Source organism: Lethenteron reissneri, chromosome 42 (assembly GCF_015708825.2).
Source record: "Lethenteron reissneri isolate LAM-NWPU_2019-01 chromosome 42, ASM1570882v1, whole genome shotgun sequence".
NCBI classification, from domain to species: Eukaryota; Metazoa; Chordata; class Hyperoartia; order Petromyzontiformes; family Petromyzontidae; genus Lethenteron; species Lethenteron reissneri.
Genome location: NC_083820.1, coordinates 8886786 through 8911246, shown reverse-complemented (window position 1 = coordinate 8911246; position 24461 = coordinate 8886786). Strand labels below are relative to the sequence as shown.

Sequence of the window (24461 nt, the reverse complement as noted above, 5' to 3'; positions counted from 1 at the left end):
AACCAGCCCCGAGTGGAACTCGAGCCGCGCCTCTGGCTCGTTGCCACAGAAGCCCTCTCTCCGCTTTGTCCTCTCGTTGAGCCTCCTCGGCTGATTCTTCCTTCCACCTTCCCTGCACCGAGCATCCCACGCGAAGCGCGCCGCTCATCAACCCCGGCACGGTTACCGTCGTGAAAATTTGAAACTCTTCGGTTCGCAAAACATGATGTTCCGACCGCAGGCCCGCCCTTACTCGTAGGCAGAGCAAGCCGAAACCCTACGCGAGACAATGGCGAGGAAGACAATGGGGGAGGGAGGGGAAGAAAGAGAGAGAGAGACAATGGAGCTCTCGCTTGGCCGCATCGAAATGTTGAATGCTTCACTCGGGTTCAAGGGGGTGATCCGTTTATAGATACCCCATTAAAATGAAATTAAATCGACGCGATGTCTGGCTCAAATGAGCACTGAGACCATGCTCGCCTCGCGGTTTACAGACCAGAGCAAGTGGTGGAAATTCCACATGCCCATGGCAGAGGCAAGACCGACCAAAGGACAAACGCTGTTGACTTCTCCAGAAAGTGGTACCAATTGTATCGACCTCGGAGGAATGGTGGGCTGAGTCACCCCCCCTACCCACACCCCCACCCCCTGCCACCCAACCGGTATTTTAAACTCGCAACCAGCTGCTGATTGCGAGCCACCCGGCCACCAAAAATAGTTTTGAGAAATCGTGGATACAACAATAATTTACTGCGATCCAAAGCCCCAGCGGATATCATTGAAATACATTTGCAGCACTGCGACTTCACCTTCACCCAGGTGACATTTCTACGACGCAACCTCTTGGAGGTCGTTTCACGGCACAAGGTGGTGCACTGCTTTTAATGAGAGGACTACGAATGTGCTCACGTAGCGTGAGTCGCGGGTGAGAGAGAGAGAGAGGGGAGGAGGTATAGGTTAAGGAGCAGCCCCGCAATTGCTTGTTGAAGCGACTGCTGGCAGAAGGACCTCCACCAGATGGGGGGATCCACAGAGGCCCTCTAGAGGGCAGAGGTCGCAATCGGGTACCCGATACCCGTACCCTACCCGATACCCGGCTACCCGTTTGCGACCCTGGTGCGGCCGGGTACGGGTAAGGAATCAAAACCCGTTTGCGACCTCTGCTAGAGGGGTATTCAGCCCGGCTCTTGCACGCTTGCCAGTACGTCTTGAAAGAAATGAGAGGACAGTAGCCACATTTCACCCACACGCAAGGTACCGATCGATGTAACTGTGTGTGTGTGTATACCATTCGCACTGCTGGGTTGGGTTTGGGGTGGGGGTGAACAGAGGCGGTGATGAGCCGGGAGGATTTAAAAAGCTCGCAACAACCATCATTCATTGATTCAACTGCTGTGCCGTGCGCTCGAATCTCACCGGCGAGCCTCTGTATCGCAAGCCTCGTATTGACAACCATTCCACCAACTGTGGCAGCTTCCCAATGAGGGAGGGAGAGAGAGGAGGTGGTGGTGGTGGTGACGCCACTGAATATAGGACAAAGACCCGGTGGCAGGAGTGAGGCATGGGGTGATCGCATCACCGCTGCTGATGCTGATGCTGCTGCTGATGACGATATTGATTCGTCAATCAGGCCCCCTTCTTGGAGAGTTGGACATCACATCATCACAAAGGTCCCCCCATGTAGCCTCAACAGACTGTCGGGGTAAGTGCTGTTAGCGAGCACCTATAAAGGCCGGTAAGGCACACGACGGGGGGATGGGTCGACTGCCTCTCTCTCCCCAGTGGCGATGTTTACACACCGTATCGGGTACTCATTTGAGGCCGAGTCGACCTAGGTGGGGGGCCCAGGACCTGTTCAAGACAATCGCCACTGGTGGTGTCGGTGTCCGTGAGCGGCACCGTGGCCGGGTTCTCTAACGCAGCGTGCTAACCGCTGCGCCACCGCTCCGCACGCACACGGCATCCTCATACAACGTGTCACGCGCTTCACACGAGACATCTGTGTGACTCTGGGCAGTCGGACGCAACGTGGAACGCGGGCTCCGTCTCCGCGTGTCGCATCAACGCGAGCACGATTCGTGGAGTGGCGGCGTGAACAAGTCACCCCCGGACATTGCAGTCACCCTAGGTAATCGATCCAACCACCCGATCACACCCGAGTCACACAGATGTCTCAACTCAGCCATACCCGTCATCCTGGTGAACCGGTCACCTTAGTTCAACCAGCTATCGCAGTGAGCCAGTGACCCACGTTTGTGTCACCCACGTTTGTCACCCAGTCATCCCACTCACTCGAGTCACCGATCTATTTCGCCCAGCCACTCGGCTATATCAGTCACCATCTCGAAGTCACCCAGACATTTGAGTAACGCGGTCATCCCAGTCACCCGGCTGTCACCCAGCCATCAGTCATCATCGTCCCCATAATCCAAACCAAACCGCTCTCGTCACCCAGCTATCTCACCCAGCCATCACAGTCATCCAGCAGGCATCCTAGTCACGCTCTCAATCCAGTCACCACCACTCCAGCCACCTAGCCATGCCATAGTGAGCCTAAGTCATTCAGCGATCCGAGTATGGCCAGGACATCCCGAGTCACCCCGAGGTAACCAGGCCTCATCACCCACTCACCAATTCATCAACCCATTCACTCATCCATTCATCTACCCACCCACTCACTTACCCACCCACTTATCCATTCACCAACCCATTCACTCATCCATTCATCTAGCCACTCACCGACCCACTCACTCACCCATACATCCAACCCACTCACCAACTCATCCATTCATCCACCCACTCCCTCACCCGCACACTCACCCACTTATCCATTCATCTAGCCACTCACCGACCCACTCACTCACCCTTACATCCACCCACTCACCAACTCATCCATTCATCCACCCACTCCCTCAGCCACTCACTCACCAGCTGCACGGCGCACACGAACAGCAGAGAACAGCGACCGCTGCACCTCGCCATGATCTCTCCTCCTCCCTCCTCGTTCACTCTCCTCGTTCTCTCTCCCGGCACCGCTGAGATTCTCTCCTCCTCCTCCTCCTCCACTTCTCCCTCGTGCTCGTCGTCGTTGTTTGTCGTGAATGTTGACGAGGACGCTGTTGTTATTGTTGTTATTGATCCCCTGATTCCGGGTTTAACCGCGGATCGCTCAGCCGAGACAGCGACGCGGGCATCTTGGTGCAGTGGGTGCCTCCATCCAGCAGCGACGCGACCCGGCCCACGGGCCGCGCATCGCCGAGACGCGCGAGACCCGCCTCCTCCTCCTCCTCGCCTCCCACCCATCCTCCCACACCCCCCACCCACCCCCTACCTCCCTCCCTCCCAACCCTACCGCCCACCCCTACCGCCCACCAATCTTTCCGTCCCTACCAACCACCCCATCCTCCCATCCCTACCAACCACCCATCCTCCCACCCATCGTCCCATCCCTGCCTCCCACCCACCCCTACCGCCTACCAACATCTCCTTCCCTACCAACCACCCATCCTCCCATCCCCACTAACCACCCCCTGCTTTCCCACCCAGCACCGTTTCTCTCCCCCTCCCTTCCTTCCCACCCTATCGGGTCTCCCTTCCTCCCACCCAGCCTCTTCTCTCGTCTCCGCATACTCTGCATCCCACCCAGCGCGACTGGTCTCCCTCCCAGCCTCCCACTCAACCCCCTCTCCCTTCATACCACCCGTCAGTTCCCCGCATCTCCTCACGCTGCCTCCACACCCCCGTCTCCCATTACCACATTCCCCTCACCTCCCCTCCCGCCTTAGGCGAGACGCGTGGTGGTGGTGATGATGGTGAGCGTGATGGTGATGAGCGTGATGGTAGTGATGATGAGCGTGATTGGTGAAGGGGAACGTATTGAGATGTAAATTAGTATGACAATTATGACGTCTTTCGAGAAATGTGAATAATGATAACGAAAATGGTTAAATATGTTAACTATGAATGACAATTATAGTAATGAACGATATCAAAATATATATAGTTATTAACGATGGTGATGATAATTCTGGATGAAATATGAATAATGATGATCGATGAAATAAATACTTTTAATGGATGATGATGGCCTGCCCATTAAGATCTGAATTATGGGACGGTGGTGTGAATGACGATGACGATGATTGATCGATTAAGTGAATATTAACGACGCATGATCATGGAATGAATAATGGAAATATCTGCATCGTTCACACGGACACAGCCACACCGACACAATGTGGAAGTGCCGTCACCACAGCGCTTGTGCCAGGCTAGGTGCACTTTGAAACTTTGACGTGAAGTGATCGAAGGCTCGCTAGCAGGTGACGGGACCCAGGAGTTATGGGTTGACCGATGTGCCAGGCTAGGTCCAGAGGAGGTCACGGGACAGATCCGAATGTTATGGGTTGACCGCCTCAGATGATTGACAGACGCACCACCTGTGTTTACCACTGTGCCACCTGGCTGTTTTACCCGCCCGGCGCTCCGCTCGTTGTTGTGAGCATCGCTCCTCCACCCGCCGTCGTTGCATCGGCGCAGTCTTCCACGACCCTCCTCCAGAAAGGCCGATCTTGATACCAATGGTATCGTGCCAGTCGTCAGCAAATCCATACATCTCCAGTTCCGAATTGTACCCCCATCAACTCGTCGTCTCTCTATGCCGTGCCTCTATCCGTCTACCGATCAAATACAACTCTTGAGCGCTTGCCCCAATGGTCTGAACAGCTACAGCAAATATGCGCACAAATCCGCGTCCAAACACAACGTGCGGTTGTGGCCCATCGACATATTTTACTCTGCAGACCGAATGTTAACCGGGCGGCATTCGTAACCCCAAGTAGGCGAACTCTGGACCGGTTTCGGCCTTCTGGTGTCTCATCAGCTGAGTCATGGCTCGGCAAACAAAAACACGCCGCTGGGTTGACTGCTGCTGTTTGGAAAGAGCACCCCGTGTGAAATAAAGGACCACCGTTTACGAAAAGTATTTTCGAGGTATCTATGACCTGGAAGAGGATATTGATTCTAAAAAAATATACCAATATAGGCTGTACCCTTTCTGGATTAAAACAGGTGTTAAGATATTCTTGGTTCTTTCTGTAAAGTCACGGAGAAGGGAAATAATACAAATATAAAACAATAAAAATTCTCAGGACGTTTCGACTGCAACACAAGCAATCATCATCAGGTGTGAAATCCACAACAATAAATTTTGAAAAAGTGGCGATTTTTCCTGAAAACAGGAAAACCCGCCACTTTTTTCAGTCGAAACGTCGTGAGAATTTTTATTGTTTTATATTTTTTTTACTTTATTATTTCCCTTCTACGTGACTTTACCCAAAGAACCAAGAATATGAATCCCTGCAGTCACGAAAGTTTTAAATCTAAATGTAGGTGTTAAGATGTTCAAACACCGAGTAGATGCCTATTAGAAGGCATCAAGTCTGCATTCACCACACACTCTTGTAGAAGAACACTAAAAAAAAACATTCCCTAATAATCTATGGGCATTGTCTTTGAAATTGATTGGCCTACACCCGAGACGGCGGCCTTCTTTATGGCCTTGCCACTGTTCGCCTGTTGGCGTTCTCTGCTCTGACACTGGCGAGACGAGGCTATAAAGACGGCTGCCGTCTCTTGTGCAGGCCAATCAGTTCCAACGACAGTGCATTTGTAATTATCAGAGCATGTCTGTTTGCATGTGTTGCTCCAAGAGTGCGTGGCGAATGCAGACTTGATGGCATTTAATAGACACCTATTTGGTGTTTGAACATCTTAACACGACTCCTGTTCATCTTCTTGGTTCTTTCGGTAAAGTCACGTAGAATGGAAATAATAAAATAATAAAAAATAAAACATAATTAAATAATTCTCACGACGTTTCGGCCACAACGCAAGCAGCCGTCCTCAGGTGGAGAACAGGTCTGTCGAGAAGACACTGGCTCTGTCTTCTGATGAATCCCTGCAGTCACGAAAGCTTTAAATCGAGACGACTCCTGTTGTATTGCCAGGCGGGTGTAAAAGCCTTTTCTTAAAAACATTGTTCATCATTTTGATACTGGCAATAAGGTCCCATAGGCAAGAAGGTCACTTTGTGTGTGGACGCACGGAACGTCTCGCGCGCCACCTGCTGGTGATGTCGAGGCAGTGCTCGCGCTGTGAATCGCAGAGGCAACGATCCCCCCCCCACCCCCGGGTATATGGCAGAGGTCGCAACCGGGTACCCGATACCCGTACCCTACCCGATACCCGGCTACCCGTACGGGTAGCCGTTTGCGACCCTGGTGCGGCCGGGTACGGGTAGGCCGTGAGTCACTGGTGAGTAACCGTTTGTCACTCATTTCCCAACGTCTTGTCTCTTCTCACAATTCAAGTTCTTAGAATCAACCCACCCGCGCCTGCAACATGGCTTCATCCCAGAGGTCGCAATCTGGTACCTGTACCCTACCCGATACCCGGCCGGGTACGGGTAGCCGGTATCGGTTAGGGTACGGGTATCCGATTGCGACCCTGGTGCGGCCGGGTACGGGTACGGGTAAGGAATCAAAACCCGTTTGCGACCTCTGGTATATGGCCTTGACACAATATTGGGACAAGTGCTGTTCGCGAGGCACCTGTTGAGGGTTGGAATAGTACACGAGGTCGGTGGTGTTGGTGTGGCCATCACCACGTCCGGCCGCCTTTGTGTCCCCAGTGCCGATGTCTTTGACATATCGCCATCAGGTACTCATTTGAGGCTGAGTCGACCCAGGGGAAGCCCAGATAATGGCCATTGGTGTCATTTGAGGTTGAGTCGACCCAGGGGAAGCCCAGATAATGGCCATTGGTGTCATTTGAGGCTGAGTCGACCCAGGGGAAGCCCATATAATGGCCACTGGTGTCATTTGAGGCTGAGTCAACCCAGGGGAAGCCCAGATAATGGCCACTAGTGTCATTTGAGGCTGAGTCGACCCAGGGGAAGCCCAGATAATGGCCACTGGTGTCGGCCGTGAGCGGGAATCGAGTGACCGCCGGGTAGGTAGCGCAGTGCGCTAACCACTGCGCCACTGCTCCCCGAACTATAAACACGAGGCAAAGATCCACCGTGTAGCTCACCCAGGCTGTGAGGGCAAGTGCTGTTAGCGAGCACCCAATGAAGGCGGGGAAGGCGCACCTCATGGGCGAGGTGGTGTGGCCACCACCGATGCCACATTTGTCTCCCAGGCGCCGATGTTGCTGACACACTGCACCTGATATTTAAGGCTGAGTCGACCTGACTATACTAAAAAACAAAAATCCCCCTATAGCCTTAACAGACTGTGGGGGCAAGTGCTGTTAGCGAATAGCAGCTATGAAGGCGGGCAGGGCACACTTGAGGGTGGTGTGGTCAACACCACGCCCGGCCGCCTTTGTCTCCCCAGCGCTGATGTTGCTTACAACCCACACAAGGTGTAAACGTTCAAGGCCGAGCCGACCTGACTGTATACACACAGCACACACACACACGTGTATACACACAGCACACGTGTGCGCTGTGTGTATACACGTGTGTGTGTGCTGTGTGTGTGTGTGTATACACGTGTGTGCGTGCTGTGTGTGTGCACTGTGTGTGTGCTGTGTGTATACACGTGTGTGTGCGCTGTGTGTATACACGTGTGTGTGTGTGCGCGCTGTGTGTATACACGTGTGTGTGTGCGCTGTGTGTATACACGTGTGTGTGTGCTGTGTGTGTGCTATATATACCCGGTGCAGAACGGGCACTGTGCGTGCCCCTGTGGGGGGTCCCCCCCCCCCACCACCACCCAGGGGGCAGCACGGACCCCGTCTCGGGGCTCCGGCTGCTGCTGCTGCTGCTGCCTGGGTGTCGGGTTCCTTCTGGGGGCTATTCCTGGCGCGGGGAGCAAACGTTGCGGAGGACGTGGAGGGGTGACAGTCGCCTTCCACCTCTCGCCGACCTCTCTCCTCCACCCCGCATCCACCTCCACGGCCACTCCACCAAACTACTCCCTCCCCCCACTCCCAACTCCTCCGCCAGTCTCTCCCACGGTCACCCCTCTCTCCTCCGCACTCTCCGTCTCTCCTCTCTCTCTCTCTGGCCGCAACGCTCTCCCGACTCGCGCTCTTCCCCCCCCCCCCCTCCCTCCCCATCGTTTTCTCGCCGTCTCTGTTCGGCGTTCTCTCGTTTGAACTCGCCCGACTCTCCCCTCCGCTCTCCCCGTCATTCCCGGTGTTTATCCGACTCGCTCTCTCTTTTCCGGGGCTGTGCCCTCTCACTTCACGCTCCCCTCGTTCTCTCTCTCCCAGCCTTCCCGATTTATCCACTCTCCTCTCCCTCCGTGCACTCTCCCCCTCCTCTCCTCACTACTCTCGCCTCTCTCTCTCTTTTGCAAGTGCTGCCCCCCCCCCCGCCGCCTCTCACTCCACGCTCCACTCGTTCTCTCTCCCAAGGTTGTCGCTCGCTCTCTCTCTCTCTGCGCTCTCAAATCCTGTGCTCTCTCTATCTCTGTGTGCTCTCTCTGCGCTCTCTCTCTGCGCTTTCTCCCTCTCTCTCTCTCTGCGCTCTCTACGCTCTCTTCTCTCTCCGCTACCGAAGACGTCTTCCCAGGGAGCGATCCTGCGCCCCGGCCCCATGACGGACCCATCCCGCGGTGAAGGTGCGATCATCCCGCGGGGGAAGGTGGGGGGGGAGACCCACACTGTCGGCTTACCCACAACACACACACACTCGCACCACCCAGGGCCGATAAAGTGTCGCGGTACCGTGGAGCAAGCGGTGCATTGCGGCAACGTGAATACATTGGTGCAAACGAGGTTCATCCATCCTGGGCGATGTCGATAAGGGTGCAGTGTCCGTGCTGGACTACTTTCCGAGCGAATGGGGGAGCGTGCTGGCATGAGCCTGCCTGCTCGAATATGTAACGTTCGTTTTACGGCTCTTGCTACGAAATTCTCACCAAGTCTCTCTCTCCCTCTCTCGTATTAACCCTCATTGAATGAATCCCTAAGACGTCCCGTCGTTGTGTCCAAGGCCGAGCGAATTTCTTGCGCCAGGTTCGCACCACCAACTCGGCAGCTAATCCCTTCCCGCTGAGAACGTTGCACGCAAACCAAGCTCATGCCATGGGCGATCATTAAAAGAAAAACCACGAGGCGGTGGGCGAGTAACGGTCGAGCGTGCGAACGCAATCGAGCCCAGCCGCCGCCCTGGCTAACACGGGCGGGTGTTGTTGACTCGACACGCCTTGCCGCGCCGTCTGCACTGGATGATTACGCAGTGACGTTATTCGAATAGGGATAGTCCACGCTTACCTGGCGTCACGGTCCAAATGGATGCAAGGTTAGAACAATTGCCGGCACATCTCTAAAGTAAGTACACTTGTTTTTGTTACGCGTAACAACATCGCCCCCGCCCCCACCAGCAGATCGCACTCGTCTGTGTGACACAGTGCGTGTTATCTTTGTTATAGCCTTACGCTGTAAGAAGTGTGGTAATTCCATTGTTGCGTTTTGACACTGCAGTACGTTCTTCAGGAGCTAAATGTCAATGTCGAGTTCTGCTGGCCGCGACGAGAGGGCTTCGGGAAAGAGCGAGTTCGCGTGGTTTTGCTGCTCCTCCTCTGTTGAAAAAGCGCAGACTTTAGTGGTTCACTTATATGCAAGAGTATCCACAAGTTTCAGTTGCATGGGCACAGTCGCACTACTACTGTGGCTTGTCGATAATTTGAGCTGCATGGTTTGTCCACAATGTCAGTTGCATGGTTTGTCCACAATGTCAGTTGCATGGTTTGTTCATAATTTGAGTTGCATGGTTTGTCCACAATGTCAGTTGCATGGTTTGTCCACAATGTCAGTTGCATGGTTTGGTTGCATGGCTTGTTCATAATTTGAGTTACATGGTTTGTCCACAATGTCAGTTGCATGGTTTGTCCACAATGTCAGTTGCATGGTTTGTCCACAATGTCAGTTGCATGGTTTATCCACAATGTCAGTTGCATGGCTTGTTCATAATATGAGCTGCATGGTTTGTCCACAATGTCAGTTGCATGGTTTGTCCACAATGTCAGTTGCATGGTTTGTTCATAATTTGAGTTGCATGGTTTGTCCACAATGTCAGTTGCATGGTTTGTCCACAATGTCAGTTGCATGGTTTATCCACAATGTCAGTTGCATGGCTTGTTCATAATTTGAGTTGCATGGTTTGTCCATAATGTCAGTTGCATGGTTTGTCCACAATGTCAGTTGCATGGTTTGTCCACAATGTCAGTTGCATGGTTTGTCCACAATGTCAGTTGCATGGCTTGTTCATAATTTGAGTTGCATGGTTTGTCCACAATGTCAGTTGCATGGTTTGCCCATAATGTCAAGTTGCTTGTCCACAATGTCAGTTGCATGGCTTGTCCGTAATTTTCCATTCACGAAGTATGTGTGCGCATCAGCCTGTTGATGTTATCGTGCGGTTTAATAGTTGTGCCAACCGGTGTCTTCGAGGAATATCAAATCCAGGAGATGCAAAGTTTGCGTCTTGGAACGAGGCGTTTATTATGGGACCACGAATGGCCTGCTGGGTAGCTTGTCCCTTGTTCTCACAAGTGTTGCACACTCGAAATGAAGGACGTGGGCAGGTGCTCCAAATCGAGAGAAAACACATTTATTGTGATTTAATCTGTGAGATGCAACGGCACGTGACACAGAAATTTTCCAACCGAGTTTCCATTAACCATGGGACTGGTGTACACGTCCTGTTAATGAATAACAGTTTTCTCTTAAACCCAGTTCTACTACTGATAAACCATCTTTGTCTTTGACAATAACATTTGCACTTCACTATTCGAATATTACTTTAATCCTAAGCTGTATGTCTATCTATACCATCGACATATCTGTATCCTACACCCATTACCTGTACTGTATGTCTACAATATACGTACTGTACGTGTCACCATTGTATCACTTACGACTATGCATGTGTTCCATTTTCAATAGCATTACAAGTAGTCATACTCTGGGTGCATGGGCATGGTTATAGACTAAACAGTATTAGGGTTAGTAAATTAAGAATCACAAGTATTAACTACAGTACGTCATCCTTTACAATGCACAGTACTAAAACCCCTCCAATTTAATATATCACAAACTAACAATTCAAAGCCAAGCTTGAAGTCTAGAACAAGTCGAGAACATTTCTGTAACGATCAAAAACAACCTTTGGGTCCTTTACCTGTAAGATGCAACAACAACACGTGTGTCACACACAGCCATTTTCCAACCGAGTCGCCATTAACCACGTGACCGGTGTACACGTCCGGTTAATCAATAACCCTGCTAGCCCCCCTACAGGCCCAACTCAGTCATCACATGCTGCTGTACACAGGTGCATTGATGCACTGCACAGCACATCAGGACATTCACTGAACCACACTTTACTCCCTTGCTGCGCAAGGAAATAGTTAAAAGAGTGGTCCATTTCTCATGTGCCACACAAGATTCCCATAATGCAATGCGGGGGTACAGATATATGGGAAGGAGGAGGCGTGTTGCCTGCGCATGTGTTTTGTGTAATTGAACGCGGCGTGTGTCGAACGCCGTGGTTCTTAACCCGGGGTGCACGTACCCCCGAGGGATGCCATCTGCCCTTTCTAGGGGTGCGAGACACGTCTGATTATATTTTATTATTAAATAATCGAAAGACAAATTAAGCACGGGCACGACAACTACTTTGTCTAATCAAACTCTACGTATTTATGAACATTATATTTACCAAAACATTACGATTGAGAGCCAAAGCGGTGCAAGGCTGCAGTAAAGGTTAAGCACTGTCTAACGTATCTCTGTCTTCACTACCACATCCCCTTGTACCTGTGTGTGTGTGATGGGGTGGGGGGTGGCTATCAGGAGCTGGTGCCGTGGCGGACGGGCACGGCACCGCGGGGGTGGACACCTCTGGTGGACGCAAGGTCGTGCGCAGGGTCGTGCGCAGGGTGGTGGAGACCTCTCCGCTGCTGCACTCCCCCTCCACCTGGATGCTCGCGTTCGCTCTACTCCTCACCTGGGGAGCCGTCGCCGTCGTCATGTTCGACGTCGTGGACCTGAAAGTGTACCTGGGTACTACCCCTGCACTGCCACTCACCGGCTGGGGGCCACCTGGCCACTAATGTAGCACTACCACTCACCACTAGCTGGGTACCCACCTGGGTATTAGCGCTGCACTACCAATCTCTACCTGGGTCGCACCTGGGTCCTAATATAGCACTACCGGTCACTAGCTAGGAACCACGTGGGTAACTACCGCGGCAATACCAGTCACTAACTGGATCCCACCTGGGTTCCATGATAGCACTACCAGTCACTAGCTGGGTCCACGCTGGGTACTACCGCAGCACTACCAGTCGCTAACCTGGCTGCCACGTGGATACTACTACGAGAGCACTACCTGGGCAGTTACTACATTCAGTCTTTATTTGAAGCTTTCGTGACTGCAGGAATCCATTCTCTTTGCTTCTTTCGGTAAAGTCACGTAGTTAGAAATAAAATCAAAACAAATCACGACGTTTCGATCGCAACACAAGCGGTCGTCATGATTTGTTTTTATTTTATGTCTAACTACGTGACTTTACCGAAAGAACCAAAGAGTACTACCGTCAGCTTCACCTCTACACCTGGATAAAACTAGTACCTAACCGTGCAGTCACACATCGCGGTGATGGCGAGGACACTGGGGATGGAGGTGGCGTTGTGACGTCGGTCGTGATGTTGGTGGTGACGGGAGGAGGCGGTGATGACGTTGGTGGCACTGCAACTTAAAGTGGTGGAGCTGGAAAATGAAGGTGGTGGTGATAGTGGAGGTGGTGATGGAGTTGGTGGTATCGTTCGTGCTCGTGGAGATGGTGACAGTGCTGGTGGTGATAGATGACCATTACTTGCCCTTGTTTCAGGTGTGTGTGTGTGTCATCATATGGGGGTAGATCCTTTATCAATAACCAGGTCATAACGCAATGAACAGGGCAGTGCACTGTGAACCCGGCTGACCCAAGTTCCATTCCAGGCCACAGCTAACATCCGTGGCCCCCAGCTCGCCAACCCTCACGAACCAACGCGGTAAAGTATCGTCAGACAACTCCGACACGGTGGTGCCAACCCCGTGACAAACCGAACGGACTCTCTGGGATGATGACATGATCCAGATTTAGCAGTGATCCCAGGTTTGTACTTCAGGGTCCCGTATCAGTTGACTATGTTTATCATTTGGTCAGTTGCCTAAGTGGAACGATAGAAGGTATAGGTATTAAGAATCCTGAGTTGGGTTACGGTAGTGGCGCACGCCTATAATCCTAGCGCTGCGGGAGCAGTGAGGTTTGGTGTATCGCCGCACGAATGTTGCCAAACTCTGGCTTTCCAGGAGAAGGCGGTACAGCAACGTACAGGCGATTCCTCCATCCGTCCCTTGTGTGTGGGATAGAGTGTTGCCCCCTCGCACGCGTGGATTTTCGCCATTGCTCCAGTTCCCTCCCATGTGTATAAACACTCATTCATTGAATGAAAACACAGATGAACATCATTGGAACCTCATTTGCCAGTGAAAAATATGATAATTGTTTTTTTACCCTTCTATCTGGCAACAAAACTGACACCTTTTTTACAAGGAGTCATGTTTGCATAGACCGCAATACCTGCAGTCGTAATGCAAACAAAAAACATAACTCTGATAATGTATGCACGGTCCTTGAAGTTGATTGGTCCACACCCGAGACAGCTTTCCTTAGAGCCTAGTCTCACATGGGTTGGACCAGATGACGCCAAGGACAGTGCACATTATGAGAGTTATGTTTTTGTTTGCATTATGACTGCAGGTATTGTGGTCTATGCAAACATGACTCCTTGTAAAAAAGGTGTCAGTTTTGTTGCCAGATAGAAGGGTAAAAAACCAATTATCACACATGAACATATAGAGGACTGCAATGGATAATTGTTGGAAGCGCCGGCTCCCCGCATGGCTGCCTGCCTTCCCGCTCGTCCGTGATTCCTCCTGGAGCCTTTGAGTCGTCCTCTCTCCTCGAGAGCGAGTAGACGAATACTGTGCAGCGGCGGCGGCAGATTCGGGTCACAAGTTGAAATAATTACGAGTCAAATTGTCCACTGGTGACAGCTCCATTAAGCGACGTCTCACAAATGCGAGGTTCGTTTGGAGAGGTTTTTTCGCTTTAAGGATTTGGTAAAGCTGCCCCCACATCCTATATCGTCTGGGGAGGCCTTCATCCAGCAGTGGATTGACCAAAGGGGTTGTAAATTATTGTTATTTATTTAATAGCTCGCTGAGTCGGAAGTCGTTTTTTTTTATTTTCTTTCGTGGCATATCTGGAGAAAATGAGCGGTGGATTCCAGTTTCGACTTCGCTGAGTAGGAAGTCTAGATTTGAAGCTTTCGTGACTGCAAGGATTCATACTCTTATGTTTTTCGGTAAAGTCACGTAGGTAAAAAAAATAAAAAATAATATAAATAATAATAGAAATAGATTTATTATTTTATTTCTATAATTTTTTATTTTTTACCTACGTGACTTTACCTAAAAACCTAAGAGTATGAGTAGGAAGTCGTTTTTTTTTTATTTTGTTCCGTGGCATATCTGGAGTAAATTAGCGGTGGATTCCAGTTTTGACTTTGCAATCAACCACCGGAGTGTAGCAAGCCGCATCATTAGACATCCCGAAAATAGCCACTCGGTGTGGGGCGTCTCAGCCAGTCCAGGCCAGCGTGGTCAGTCACTGTCACCTGCTGCTGGCGATGACGACCACGATGATGAGCGAATGCAGATCAAGTGAGCGAGGTTGTGATCGGCACCCTGGTGTCTGAGTCACGTGCTTTTCTTGACCAAGTGTCCTCTTTTTAAATCCTTTATATTAAGTTATCTTGCTTGCTTACGACCGTGCAAATCTTTCGGTCGTTTTTTAACCCACTTCTTGTGATCCAATCGAGCTGACATTTTCCACACAGACTCGTTGTGCGTGAAAATTAATGTTCGTGAAATTTTTTTTCCAAAATTTTACACTTTTTAGGACAAAAATATTATATTTAATTACCAATTGCTTAATGGTGCAATGCAATCATCTGACCCATAGGTGGCAGCCATCTCAAGCCAGAGGACGAGAGGACTCTAGCCGCCACGCATATAAAGGATTTATAGTGAAAAACTTTGTTTTTACGGGTTATACTTGTTAATCGCTTTGAAAGCCAGTGCGAAAAACAAACACGTTGAAAAAAGAAGCCCCAATTGGATGGGTGCGATTATGAACGCGTCCTGCTAAAACACGCTTATCCCACTCTCGAACAGAATTAAAGTGCACGCATCCTCCTCTAAATCTCATCGAATGATTGCAATTTTTGGACGCGGCTAATGAAGCCCACGGTTGGAGTACGCCGCACTGTGAACGCGCGTTCCGATCTAATCGCAGGCGGCTGTAATGGGGACGCGAGCTGGTAAAACAACACGTTCCTGATCAGTAAGTCTGAACCAAGGCCGTAATTATAATATATATTAGGAGGGTGGACACACCCCCCCCCCCCCCAATATTCAAATAAGCTCAAAAAGTCCCTCCCCCCCAATATATAGCTATAAAATAGATATCTGTTGATATGATTGTGGTTATGGTTGTACTTTATTAATCCCTAATCTCTGCCATTACATACAATGAAACAAGAAAAGGTAAAAAAAAAACAGCAATGTAATACAATGCACTATTAGACATTATTGTAACAAAAAATCCATCCTATGTGTTAGTGAATTTTTTTACATTTTAGGCAGGAAATGGTAGGAAATTCGTTTTCAAAATTAGATTTGTTTCTGGGGGGCGACCCCCAGACCGCCTGGAAAATTTCGTCCCCCCCAATGTTGACTCCATGCTACGGCCTTGGTCTGAACACACGCACGCGCGCGCGCTAAAATAAGAGTCCAGTCCATCACGAACGCGGCGCGCATGATCCACGCGTTGCTTGCTGGCTCTGCGGAACGACGCCGTTCTAAATGCCGCTTGCTGCGACGCTGGCTCGGCAATATCTGTCGCCGGTGATTGTTGTCCAGGTCGTGGGGGGGCGGCCTCCCCTTGAGACTGCGATGGTCGTCTCGCCGGGTTAACGTCACAGCCAACGACGCCAGAGGGAGCGGTGCAAGGTGACCGTGTCTGTTTTGGGATGCTAAGTTATGAAACTTATTCGAATGAAAGCAGGGGGACGTTTTTCGTCGTCGTCGTCGTCATCATCGCCATCATCTCAATTTAAAGCTTTCGTGACTGCAGGGAATCATCTTCTTGGTTCTTTCGGTAAAGTCACGTAGAAGAGAAATAATAAAATAATAAAAATAAAACATAATAAAATACAATTCTCACGACGTTTTATTATTTCTATTCTACGTGACTTTACCGAAAGAACCAAGAAGATTGCCATCATCGTCCACAGCCACGAACGACCTACTCACCGCGGTAGACAAACTCGACACTTTCCACTTCATGGCACGCGTGCATGCCCGCCACACGTTGCCCTGAAGATAAAGGGCCAATTGCCAGAAGCGTCGACTAATGCACATTTGTTTTTCCTTCTGAGGCCACGGTGCTGTTGGCGAATATTCGTTCGATTTTACTGCATTGCTTGAGCACCACTGCCAACGCAGCAGCGGCAGCAGCAGCTGTGTACGTGTGTGCGTGTACGTGTGTGTACGTAGGTGTGTGTGTACGTGTGTGTACGTGTGTGTGTACGTGTGAGCGGTAGTGTAGTGGTTAGCGCGCTGCGCTATGAACCTGGCGACCCGGGTTCGAGTGAAGCGTGTTTCTTGATTATGATGATGATAAACAGTGAAGCGTGTTTCTTGATTATGATGATGACGATGATAAACAGTGACGCGTGTTTCTTGATAATGATGATGATGATGAAGAGTGAAGCGTGTTTGTTGATGATGACGAGTGAAGTTGTTTCGCTCCCTCTAGGCCAGGCGTTGGAACCGGACGAGGAGAACGATGGCCTGGACGAGGAGACGGCCTCCCTGAGAGGTGACACCATCGACGCCCACGCAGCACTGGGGCCGAGAATTCGGGGGGGGAGGGGCAGTGGTGGGGGGAGGGGGGGACACAGGCCACAGTAACATTTCGCCACGGTGGCGAGATGTTAACTACCTCGCCTGGTATGCAGGAGTTCGTGGGTTCGATCCCGATCCAGACACCTGCGATACATTTGTAGTTTGCGTGTCTCTCTCTCCGTGGTCGCGTGGATTTTTCTCCGGGTCCTCCGGTTTTTCCCCCTCCACATTTAGAATCAACAGCACGCGTTTTGAGTACTTGGCTTCTATAGATGTCCACATGATGATAAGCATCTTCGTTGAGGCTATCGTTTGTGATAGCCAGGTCGCTCCTGAAAGCAAATAAAACAACTGCATAGCTCAGTGAGCCCTTACCTGCTAAAATAGAAAATAGTTGTATTTTTTTTATAGTATGGGACTGGGCGTGAGGACGAGAGGCCCCCTAATGTCTCATGGGATGGGTTCGGGTTTGTGATGTCCCGGTCGGTTCTAGCAACCCGACACGGGCGCGTCTCCCTTGCACGCTCACCGATCTCCTCCAACTCGAACACGAACAGGCCACACGTGCGATGTTTGTATTTGGAGCTGTGTACATCGCGTGGAAACACACGTGGACGCGTCGACCTTCATTTGGATCGGTGCTCTCTCAGTCACGGCTCATGCACACGGCAAAGGCGACAATCACAACAACAGCAGCTGCTGCTGTGTTTCGCCACTAAGTGGTGGTGATGTCACCGCAGCACTTGTGCCAGCGGTCTAGACGCACTGAGATGTGCGCGCACATGCATGCGCGCAAAGGGGAACGGTGGCGTAGTGGTTAGCGCGCTGCGCTACGAACCCGGTGACCCGAGTTCGATTCCCGCTCAGGGCCAACACTGGTGACGATTATATGAACCGGTCCTGGGCCTCCCCCTAGGTCGGCTCAGCCTTAAACGAGTACCTGGGGCAGTGTTGCGATTCGGCCGCTTGCAGCGTGCATCGACGATTTGCATTTAAATGTAAAACATTGGTAGACCTGATGCGAGGCGCCGTGGTGGATCGCGCGGGAACAACGTCTTGAGAAACCCTGACTCCGGATTAAGGGAACCATGGCTGTCGGTAAAAAGCTAAAGGTGCGTCCCAGCAACCGCTTGCTCCCGCCACTGCTGCTGGAAGGACCTCCACCAAAGGGTAATTTTTAGGAGCCCCTCCAGCAAGGTGCTTGGCCTTCCCCACCGCACTGGCCCGACGTCTCGGGAGAGATTTGAGTGCCCACACTTTACCTCACCACACGCGACCTGCTGCTGGTGGTGCTCCCATCGATTCTGCTGGTTGGGCGGTGGTGGCGGTGGCGGTGGTGGCGGTGGTGGTGGTGGCGGTGGCGATAGGGGTGGGGGGTGGTTTGGGGGTGAATTTGAGAAAACTTCCCCCATTTGTTCCAACCATCTCTGGGCGGGAGAGGGAATCGAACCGGTAAACCTCCGGATCGCAAGCCCCACTGACGTTCCGTGGGCACCGCCCTGGCAGCCATCCCCCGCTCTTGTCGGCTAGAGAGCGTTTGCTTGATGTGTTGTTGTCTTTGCGTCCGCTGGCACGCACAGAGGCCGCCGCGTTCGCCGCCGCCGCCGCCTCCGCCAAGGACGAGCACGAGTCGGGGAAGAAGACAAAGAAGACGAAGAAGACGACGAACGCCGCGGCACAGAAAGCGGACGCGGCCAAGGGCACCGGGAAGAAGAACGAGGCAGCGGCGGCGGGGTCAGGGGTCAAGGGCGAAAAACAGGGCAAGGGCGAGGAACTCGACTCGGGGGGCAAGAAGAAGAAGAAGAAGGAGAGCGACAACAACAGGGGGGGCGAGCGGCAAGAGGGCGAGGCGAACGAGGGAACGAAGAGGAGGAGGGGGGGAGGCTGACCAGCGGGCTCCGTGCGGGGATCGAACCTGAGCGCTCCGGGTGGCGGAAGCCGATTCTGAACCCCCCCCCCCCCTCTACCCCCGCCACGCACCCATCCCCTCCGATCTCCCCACCGCCGCTTTCGGGTTGTCACGGACCGACCTCGCGGACGCGTGAACACCGTCGCGTGCGTCCGATCGGTCGGAGGGCCTCGTAACCGCGCGGCTGGCACTGCTGTGTGTGGGGGGGCGGGGGGTCGGACGGAGCGGCTTTTGCGGATATAAAAGTGCGAGCGAGCCACTCAACGGTTTCTTTTGTTCGTGAAGGGTTTTTAATGGCGATCGCGGTCGGCGTTTCACAGGGGGAATGAGAAGACAAAAACCCCGGAGGTTCTCAACTTCTGAGACGTCAACCCCCCCCTGCGGTGATTGTGGGTTAGGGTGTCGAGAGGTCGAGAGGTCGAGAGGAATGTAGTGCATGTGGCCCAGTGACGGTGGTCTTGACGGGGACGTGGCCGTGAGGATGGTAGTGGCCCTGGTACCGGGGGAGGGCCGTCACGCCCTCTGGTACGTCCGCGTGCTCACGACGTCTCCTGCCCGGCACGTCTGGAGAGAGGTGGGGGGGGGGGGGGGGGCAGTAAAACAACGGGGTGCTCGACTCCTGTTTCCAGAAAACAAACTAAAACTAAACTACAGCGTGGAACCATGAGTCTGGAATCATCTGGGGAAATAACAAATTAATGTTGTTGTGTTTCTGCAGGCCCAAGATGTCTCTTGAGTAGTTAGGAAGAACGAGTCCAGATCATTCTACTCGTAAGAAATCGGAGTCAGAGGGAGGTCGCTGTTGAATTTAACAGACCGCATCCAGCCAATAACACAGAGTGGGATCTTTCCTATGAATCCAGACTCACGGGACATCCTGTATTCTTTATTTCTTTATTTTACCAGGTGAGGCCCACGTAGCTACGTAGATTTGTTTTTGAGAAGCGACCTGGCCACATATGATAGCTCAAGGGTGTGGCTTATCACGTGGCAATTTCTCACGGCCAAATAGTCGAAACGCGAGCTTCCAAATGTGGAGGGGAAAACTCAAGAGAAAAATCCACGCGACGACGGGTGAGAGAGACACGCAAGCTCGAAATATACAGCAGCAGGCGTCAGGGTCGGGATCGAACCAACGACCTCCTGTTATTATTCACAGTTGATTTTTGTCACGCGACTACAATGCCAACGTCGTGTCGGGCACCCTCCTCCATCCATCGTAGCCAAATAAAGTTGTCACGTGAGCATAAAGCACGCCAACTGTTGCTTCGGCACAGCGGCATGCTGAAAAGTAATCCACACATCCAGCACAGTGGAGGCGGCGAGGGTTGATGGGTCACTGCACAAATGTTGTGAAACCAACTTCCCGTCAAGGAGGTCCCATACCCTGATCCCCCCCCACCAGGAGAATGTGGTACAACAATAATGTGGCCTCCATCTTCGTGGGATAGAGTGTTTCCCCCTCGCACGCGTGGGCTTCCTCCGGGTGCTCCGGTTTCCTCCCACATGTATTGCCCAATAACACCCGAATACATAGGGGACCGCAGAGCTTTGGAATGTGTTCGCGCGGGCTCACCGCGTCTGTGGTTCCTCCTCGCGCCTCCGTTCTCACTCTTGGAGGAGCGAGTGACTACTGTGCGTTGCAAGTTAACATTATTATTATTTAACAGTTAGGTCCCATGCTGTGAACGGTTGAATGTTGTGGATCGCCCTTCAGCGGACCGGTTTACCAAAGCAGTCAACAGTGGACGCGTTTGTTCACGCCACAGATTTATGTTACTGCCTGCGTCGGGTGGAGAAGGGCTTAACGACACAACATTAGCACTCACGCGATCCGACCCAAAAAAATAACTTATGAATCATACACCGGGGGGTTGATTCTCGGTCGAGATAATTGACGGTTCGTGGATGATGATGACGACGACGACGATTTGACTCGTTACCATGATCATCTGATCGCCCTGCAGCTCCCGGATGAGTTGTGTCTCCCGGCCGTCCCAGCGCTGCACGTGGACAAACCGCCCTCCTTCCTGCGTCACTGTGCTCTGTGGGCACCAGGGCACAGCACACACAATGCATCACACACACACACACCATGCATCACACACACAATGCATCACACACACCATGCATCACACACACACAATGCATCACACATCGTGCAGCGTTCACACGCGCACACCCCATGCAGCACACACACCATGCAGCACACACACACCATGCATCACACACACCATGCATCACACACACGCCATGCATCACACACACACCATGCATCACACACACACAATGCATCACACATCGTGCAGCGTTCACACGCGCACACCCCATGCAGCACACACACCATGCAGCACACACACACCATGCATCACACACACGCCATGCATCACACATCATGCAGCGTTCACACGCACACACACCATGCAGCACACACACACCATGCATCACACATCATGCAGCGTTCACACGCACACATCATCCAACGTTCACATGCACACACAACATGCATCACACACACATCATGCAGCACACACACAATGCATCACACATCATACAGCGTTCACACGCACACACACCATGCATCACACACACACCATGCATCACACACACAATGCATCACACATCATGCAGCGTTCACACGCGCACACACACCATGCATCACACATCATGCAGCGTTCACACGCCATGCAGCACACACACACCATACATCACACACACCATGCATCACACATCATGCAGCGTTCACATGCACACATACCACACACACCATGCATCACACAATGCATCACACATCATGCAGCGTTCACACGCGCACACACCATGCATCACACACACACCATGCATCACACATCATGCAGTGTTCACACGCACACACACACACCATGCAGCACACACACCATGCATCACACACACACACCATGCATCACACACACACCATGCATCACACACATAATGCATCACACATCATGCAGCGTTCACACGCACACACACCATGCAGCGCACACACACATCATCCAGCGTTCACACACCGTGTAGCACACACACCGTGCAGCATTCACACCACAAAGCATACTTACCAGAGAGCAATCGGCACGATACACACCACGAATGCACACACCACGTAACCAATAACATACAGCATCTACATCACACACATAGCCCATGCCGCACACACAAAGACAACTATCTCCTGTATAACCTTCACAGACTGTTGGGGCAAGTGCTGTTAGCGAGCGCCTATGAAGGCCGGGACGGTACACGAGGGGGTGGGTGACCAGGACCACGCCGACCGCCTTTGTCTCCCCAGTAGCGATGTTTTTTCCACACGGTACCAGGTACTCATTTGACGCTGAGTCGACCTAGGAGAGGCCCAGGACCGGTTCAGATAATCGTCACTGGTGTTGGCCGTGAGCTGGAATCGAACTCGGATCGCCGGGTTCGTAGCGCAGCGCGCTAACCGCGACACCACCGCTCACCATCACACACACACAACCCTCCCCACACACACACCGTGGCTCCGAGCTCACCTCGGAGGTCGCAAACAGGTTTTGATTCCTTACCCGTACCCGGCCGCACCAGGGTCTCAAACGGCTACCCGTACGGGTAGCCGGGTATCGGGTAGGGTACGGGTATCGGGTACCCGGTTGCGACCTCTGGCTCACCTTCACTTTCCTGTCATCCGCCGTCGTCTCCTCGAACTCCTCGCCCAGCCTGAAGGTGAGCTCGGTGTTCTTGAAGGTGCTGGCCGTCTTCACGGTGACGGTGCCGTCCCCGCACGTGGCGATGGTCACCGTGGGCTTGGTCAAGCTGCCCGCCTTGCGTGTGGCCATACCCACGCCTTGCACGGCAGCACACACGCGGGTTAGGGAGAGTCCCCGATCCGCTGATGGTGGCACGGCACGGCACGGCAATGGAGCGCCTCTCGCGTGCCGTGCCGGCCTTCAGAGGGTGCTCGCTAACAGCGCTTGCCCCAACAGTTACAGGCTATGCAGGGGATATTTGACTTTGTTGTCTCACTGAATAGCTGACTGGCTGGCTGCCTGGCTGTCGAGCTGGCTGGGATACCTGCTCGGATTTATTTTCAGTTTCATTTATTTCATTTATTAGGTATAACCCTACGAGCCATGCGGCTCTCGACTCGGGTGCAACCGCAACAAAAACAAAAACGTGAACAAGAAACATCTTAAAGTGACTACGCGCAACAGAAAAATCCTGGGGGGGGGGGGGGGGGGGGGAAACAACAAAGGCTTGAAAGAATGGAGATGCTGGATCGATTTATTGATGGATGACTTGCTGGACGGTTGGATGGACGGCTCGTATGCACGGGTGGATAGCGAGTTTCACTGCCCGTATGGCCAGCTGTCTGTTCGGTGAACTAGCTGGCTGACTGGCTGGTTGACCGGATGATTGTCTGACGGTCTCGCCAAGTTTCAATCTGCTCGGTCGGCTGGCTGACTGAATGAGTGTCTGGCAGTCTTTCTGGCTACCCGGCTCGCTATCTCGATGTCTGGCTGTCGTCTGCCTGCCTTGTAGCTGTGCTTGTAATGTACTTGAGAGAGGCCGTGTGGCCACATCGTGATGCCTCTCTCGCTGTTAACGAGAACAAACAACCAGTGCTGAATTTCAACCGGGTCTGCCGGAAAATGTGTCCAAACCCGGCACACCACGTCCAGTATGCCCCTCGCTATGGCTACAGCTGCGAGTCTCCTATCAACCTACTCCAGTCTACCAGCCACCCAGAATATTATCTGGGAGTTGAATTACATTTTAATTCAGAGGATGTGTTCGTGAATGTTGCTATAAATGATGCGTAAATCTACGTTTTGCTTTTCACTCCACTCCAGTCAACGAGTTGTGTCGGTAACGAAAATAATGCAGTGTGCTCAAACGTACCCAGCTCCTTCAGGTACTCGTCGAAGTTTTTGCTGTCCACCAGCTTCCACGTGCCGCACAACGCCTCCACCATCTTCACAACGCCGTGAGGAATCTGGCGGGGGGGCAGGCAGCAGGGGTTCAAGTTCAAGTCCATTTATTAGGTATAGCCCTGTGAGCCATTCGGCTCTTGAATCGGGTGCAACCGCAACAAAACAAAAACATGAGCAAAAAAAAAACATCTTCAAGTGAATATGTGACTGAGTGCAAACAGAAAATCCAAGAAAAGACAGCAAAATATTGCAGGAAAAACACCGTGCACCAACGCTGTGTGCAAAAATCCCAGTGGGTTAGAGTTTCACACGGGGGCGGGGGAAGACTCACACAGGTGAGTGGGAGACTCACACAGGTGAGGGGGAGACTCACACAGGTGAGGGGGAGACTCACACAGGTGAGAGGGAGACTCACACAGGTAAGGGGGAGACTCACACAGGTAAGGGGGAGACTCACACAGGTAAGGGGGAGACTCACACAGGTGAGGGGGGGCTCACACAGGTGAGGGGGAGACTCACATAGGTGAGAGGGGGGGCTCACACAGGTGAGTGGGAGACTCACACAGGTGAGGGGGAGACTCACAGGTGAGGGGGGGCGCACACAGGTGAGGGG

General features: G+C 52.2%; 3 protein-coding genes across 5 annotated transcripts in view; 1 reads left to right on the top strand and 2 right to left on the bottom strand.

Moving 5' to 3' along the window:
* The window catches only part of LOC133352898 (sodium/potassium-transporting ATPase subunit beta-1-interacting protein 2-like), a 46326-nt gene extending 43044 nt beyond the window's left edge, over positions 1-3282 (bottom strand). The window contains exon 1 of the mRNA XM_061568899.1: positions 2908-3282. Coding sequence (XP_061424883.1) covers positions 2908-3282 — 375 coding nt within the window. The remainder of the gene's footprint in view (positions 1-2907) is intronic.
* LOC133352894 (triadin-like) lies at positions 1574-19181 on the top strand. Of its 3 annotated transcripts, XM_061568890.1 has the most exons (4): positions 8086-8609; positions 11848-12057; positions 16926-16988; positions 18595-19181. In XM_061568890.1, the coding sequence occupies exons 1-4, from the start codon at positions 8585-8587 to the stop codon at positions 18900-18902; spliced, it is 606 nt and encodes a 201-aa protein (XP_061424874.1). In that variant the 5' UTR covers positions 8086-8584; the 3' UTR covers positions 18903-19181. The 3 variants fall into 3 exon arrangements, with proteins under 3 accessions (XP_061424872.1, XP_061424873.1, XP_061424874.1); XM_061568888.1 differs by lacking the exons at positions 16926-16988; positions 18595-19181 and adding an exon at positions 1574-1681 and having other exon boundaries at positions 7708-8609; positions 11848-12021; XM_061568889.1 differs by lacking the exons at positions 16926-16988; positions 18595-19181 and adding an exon at positions 1574-1681 and having other exon boundaries at positions 7708-8632; positions 11848-11977.
* A 134-nt stretch (positions 19182-19315) lies between these two features.
* On the bottom strand, positions 19316-23905 carry LOC133352908 (fatty acid-binding protein, heart-like). The gene is made up of 4 exons (XM_061568914.1): positions 23817-23905; positions 22586-22761; positions 20867-20968; positions 19316-19487 (listed from the first exon to the last, which is right to left on the bottom strand). Exons 1-4 carry the CDS (start codon positions 23887-23889, stop codon positions 19437-19439), a joined length of 402 nt encoding a protein of 133 aa, XP_061424898.1. The 5' UTR covers positions 23890-23905; the 3' UTR covers positions 19316-19436.
* Positions 23906-24461: the final 556 nt, after the last annotated feature.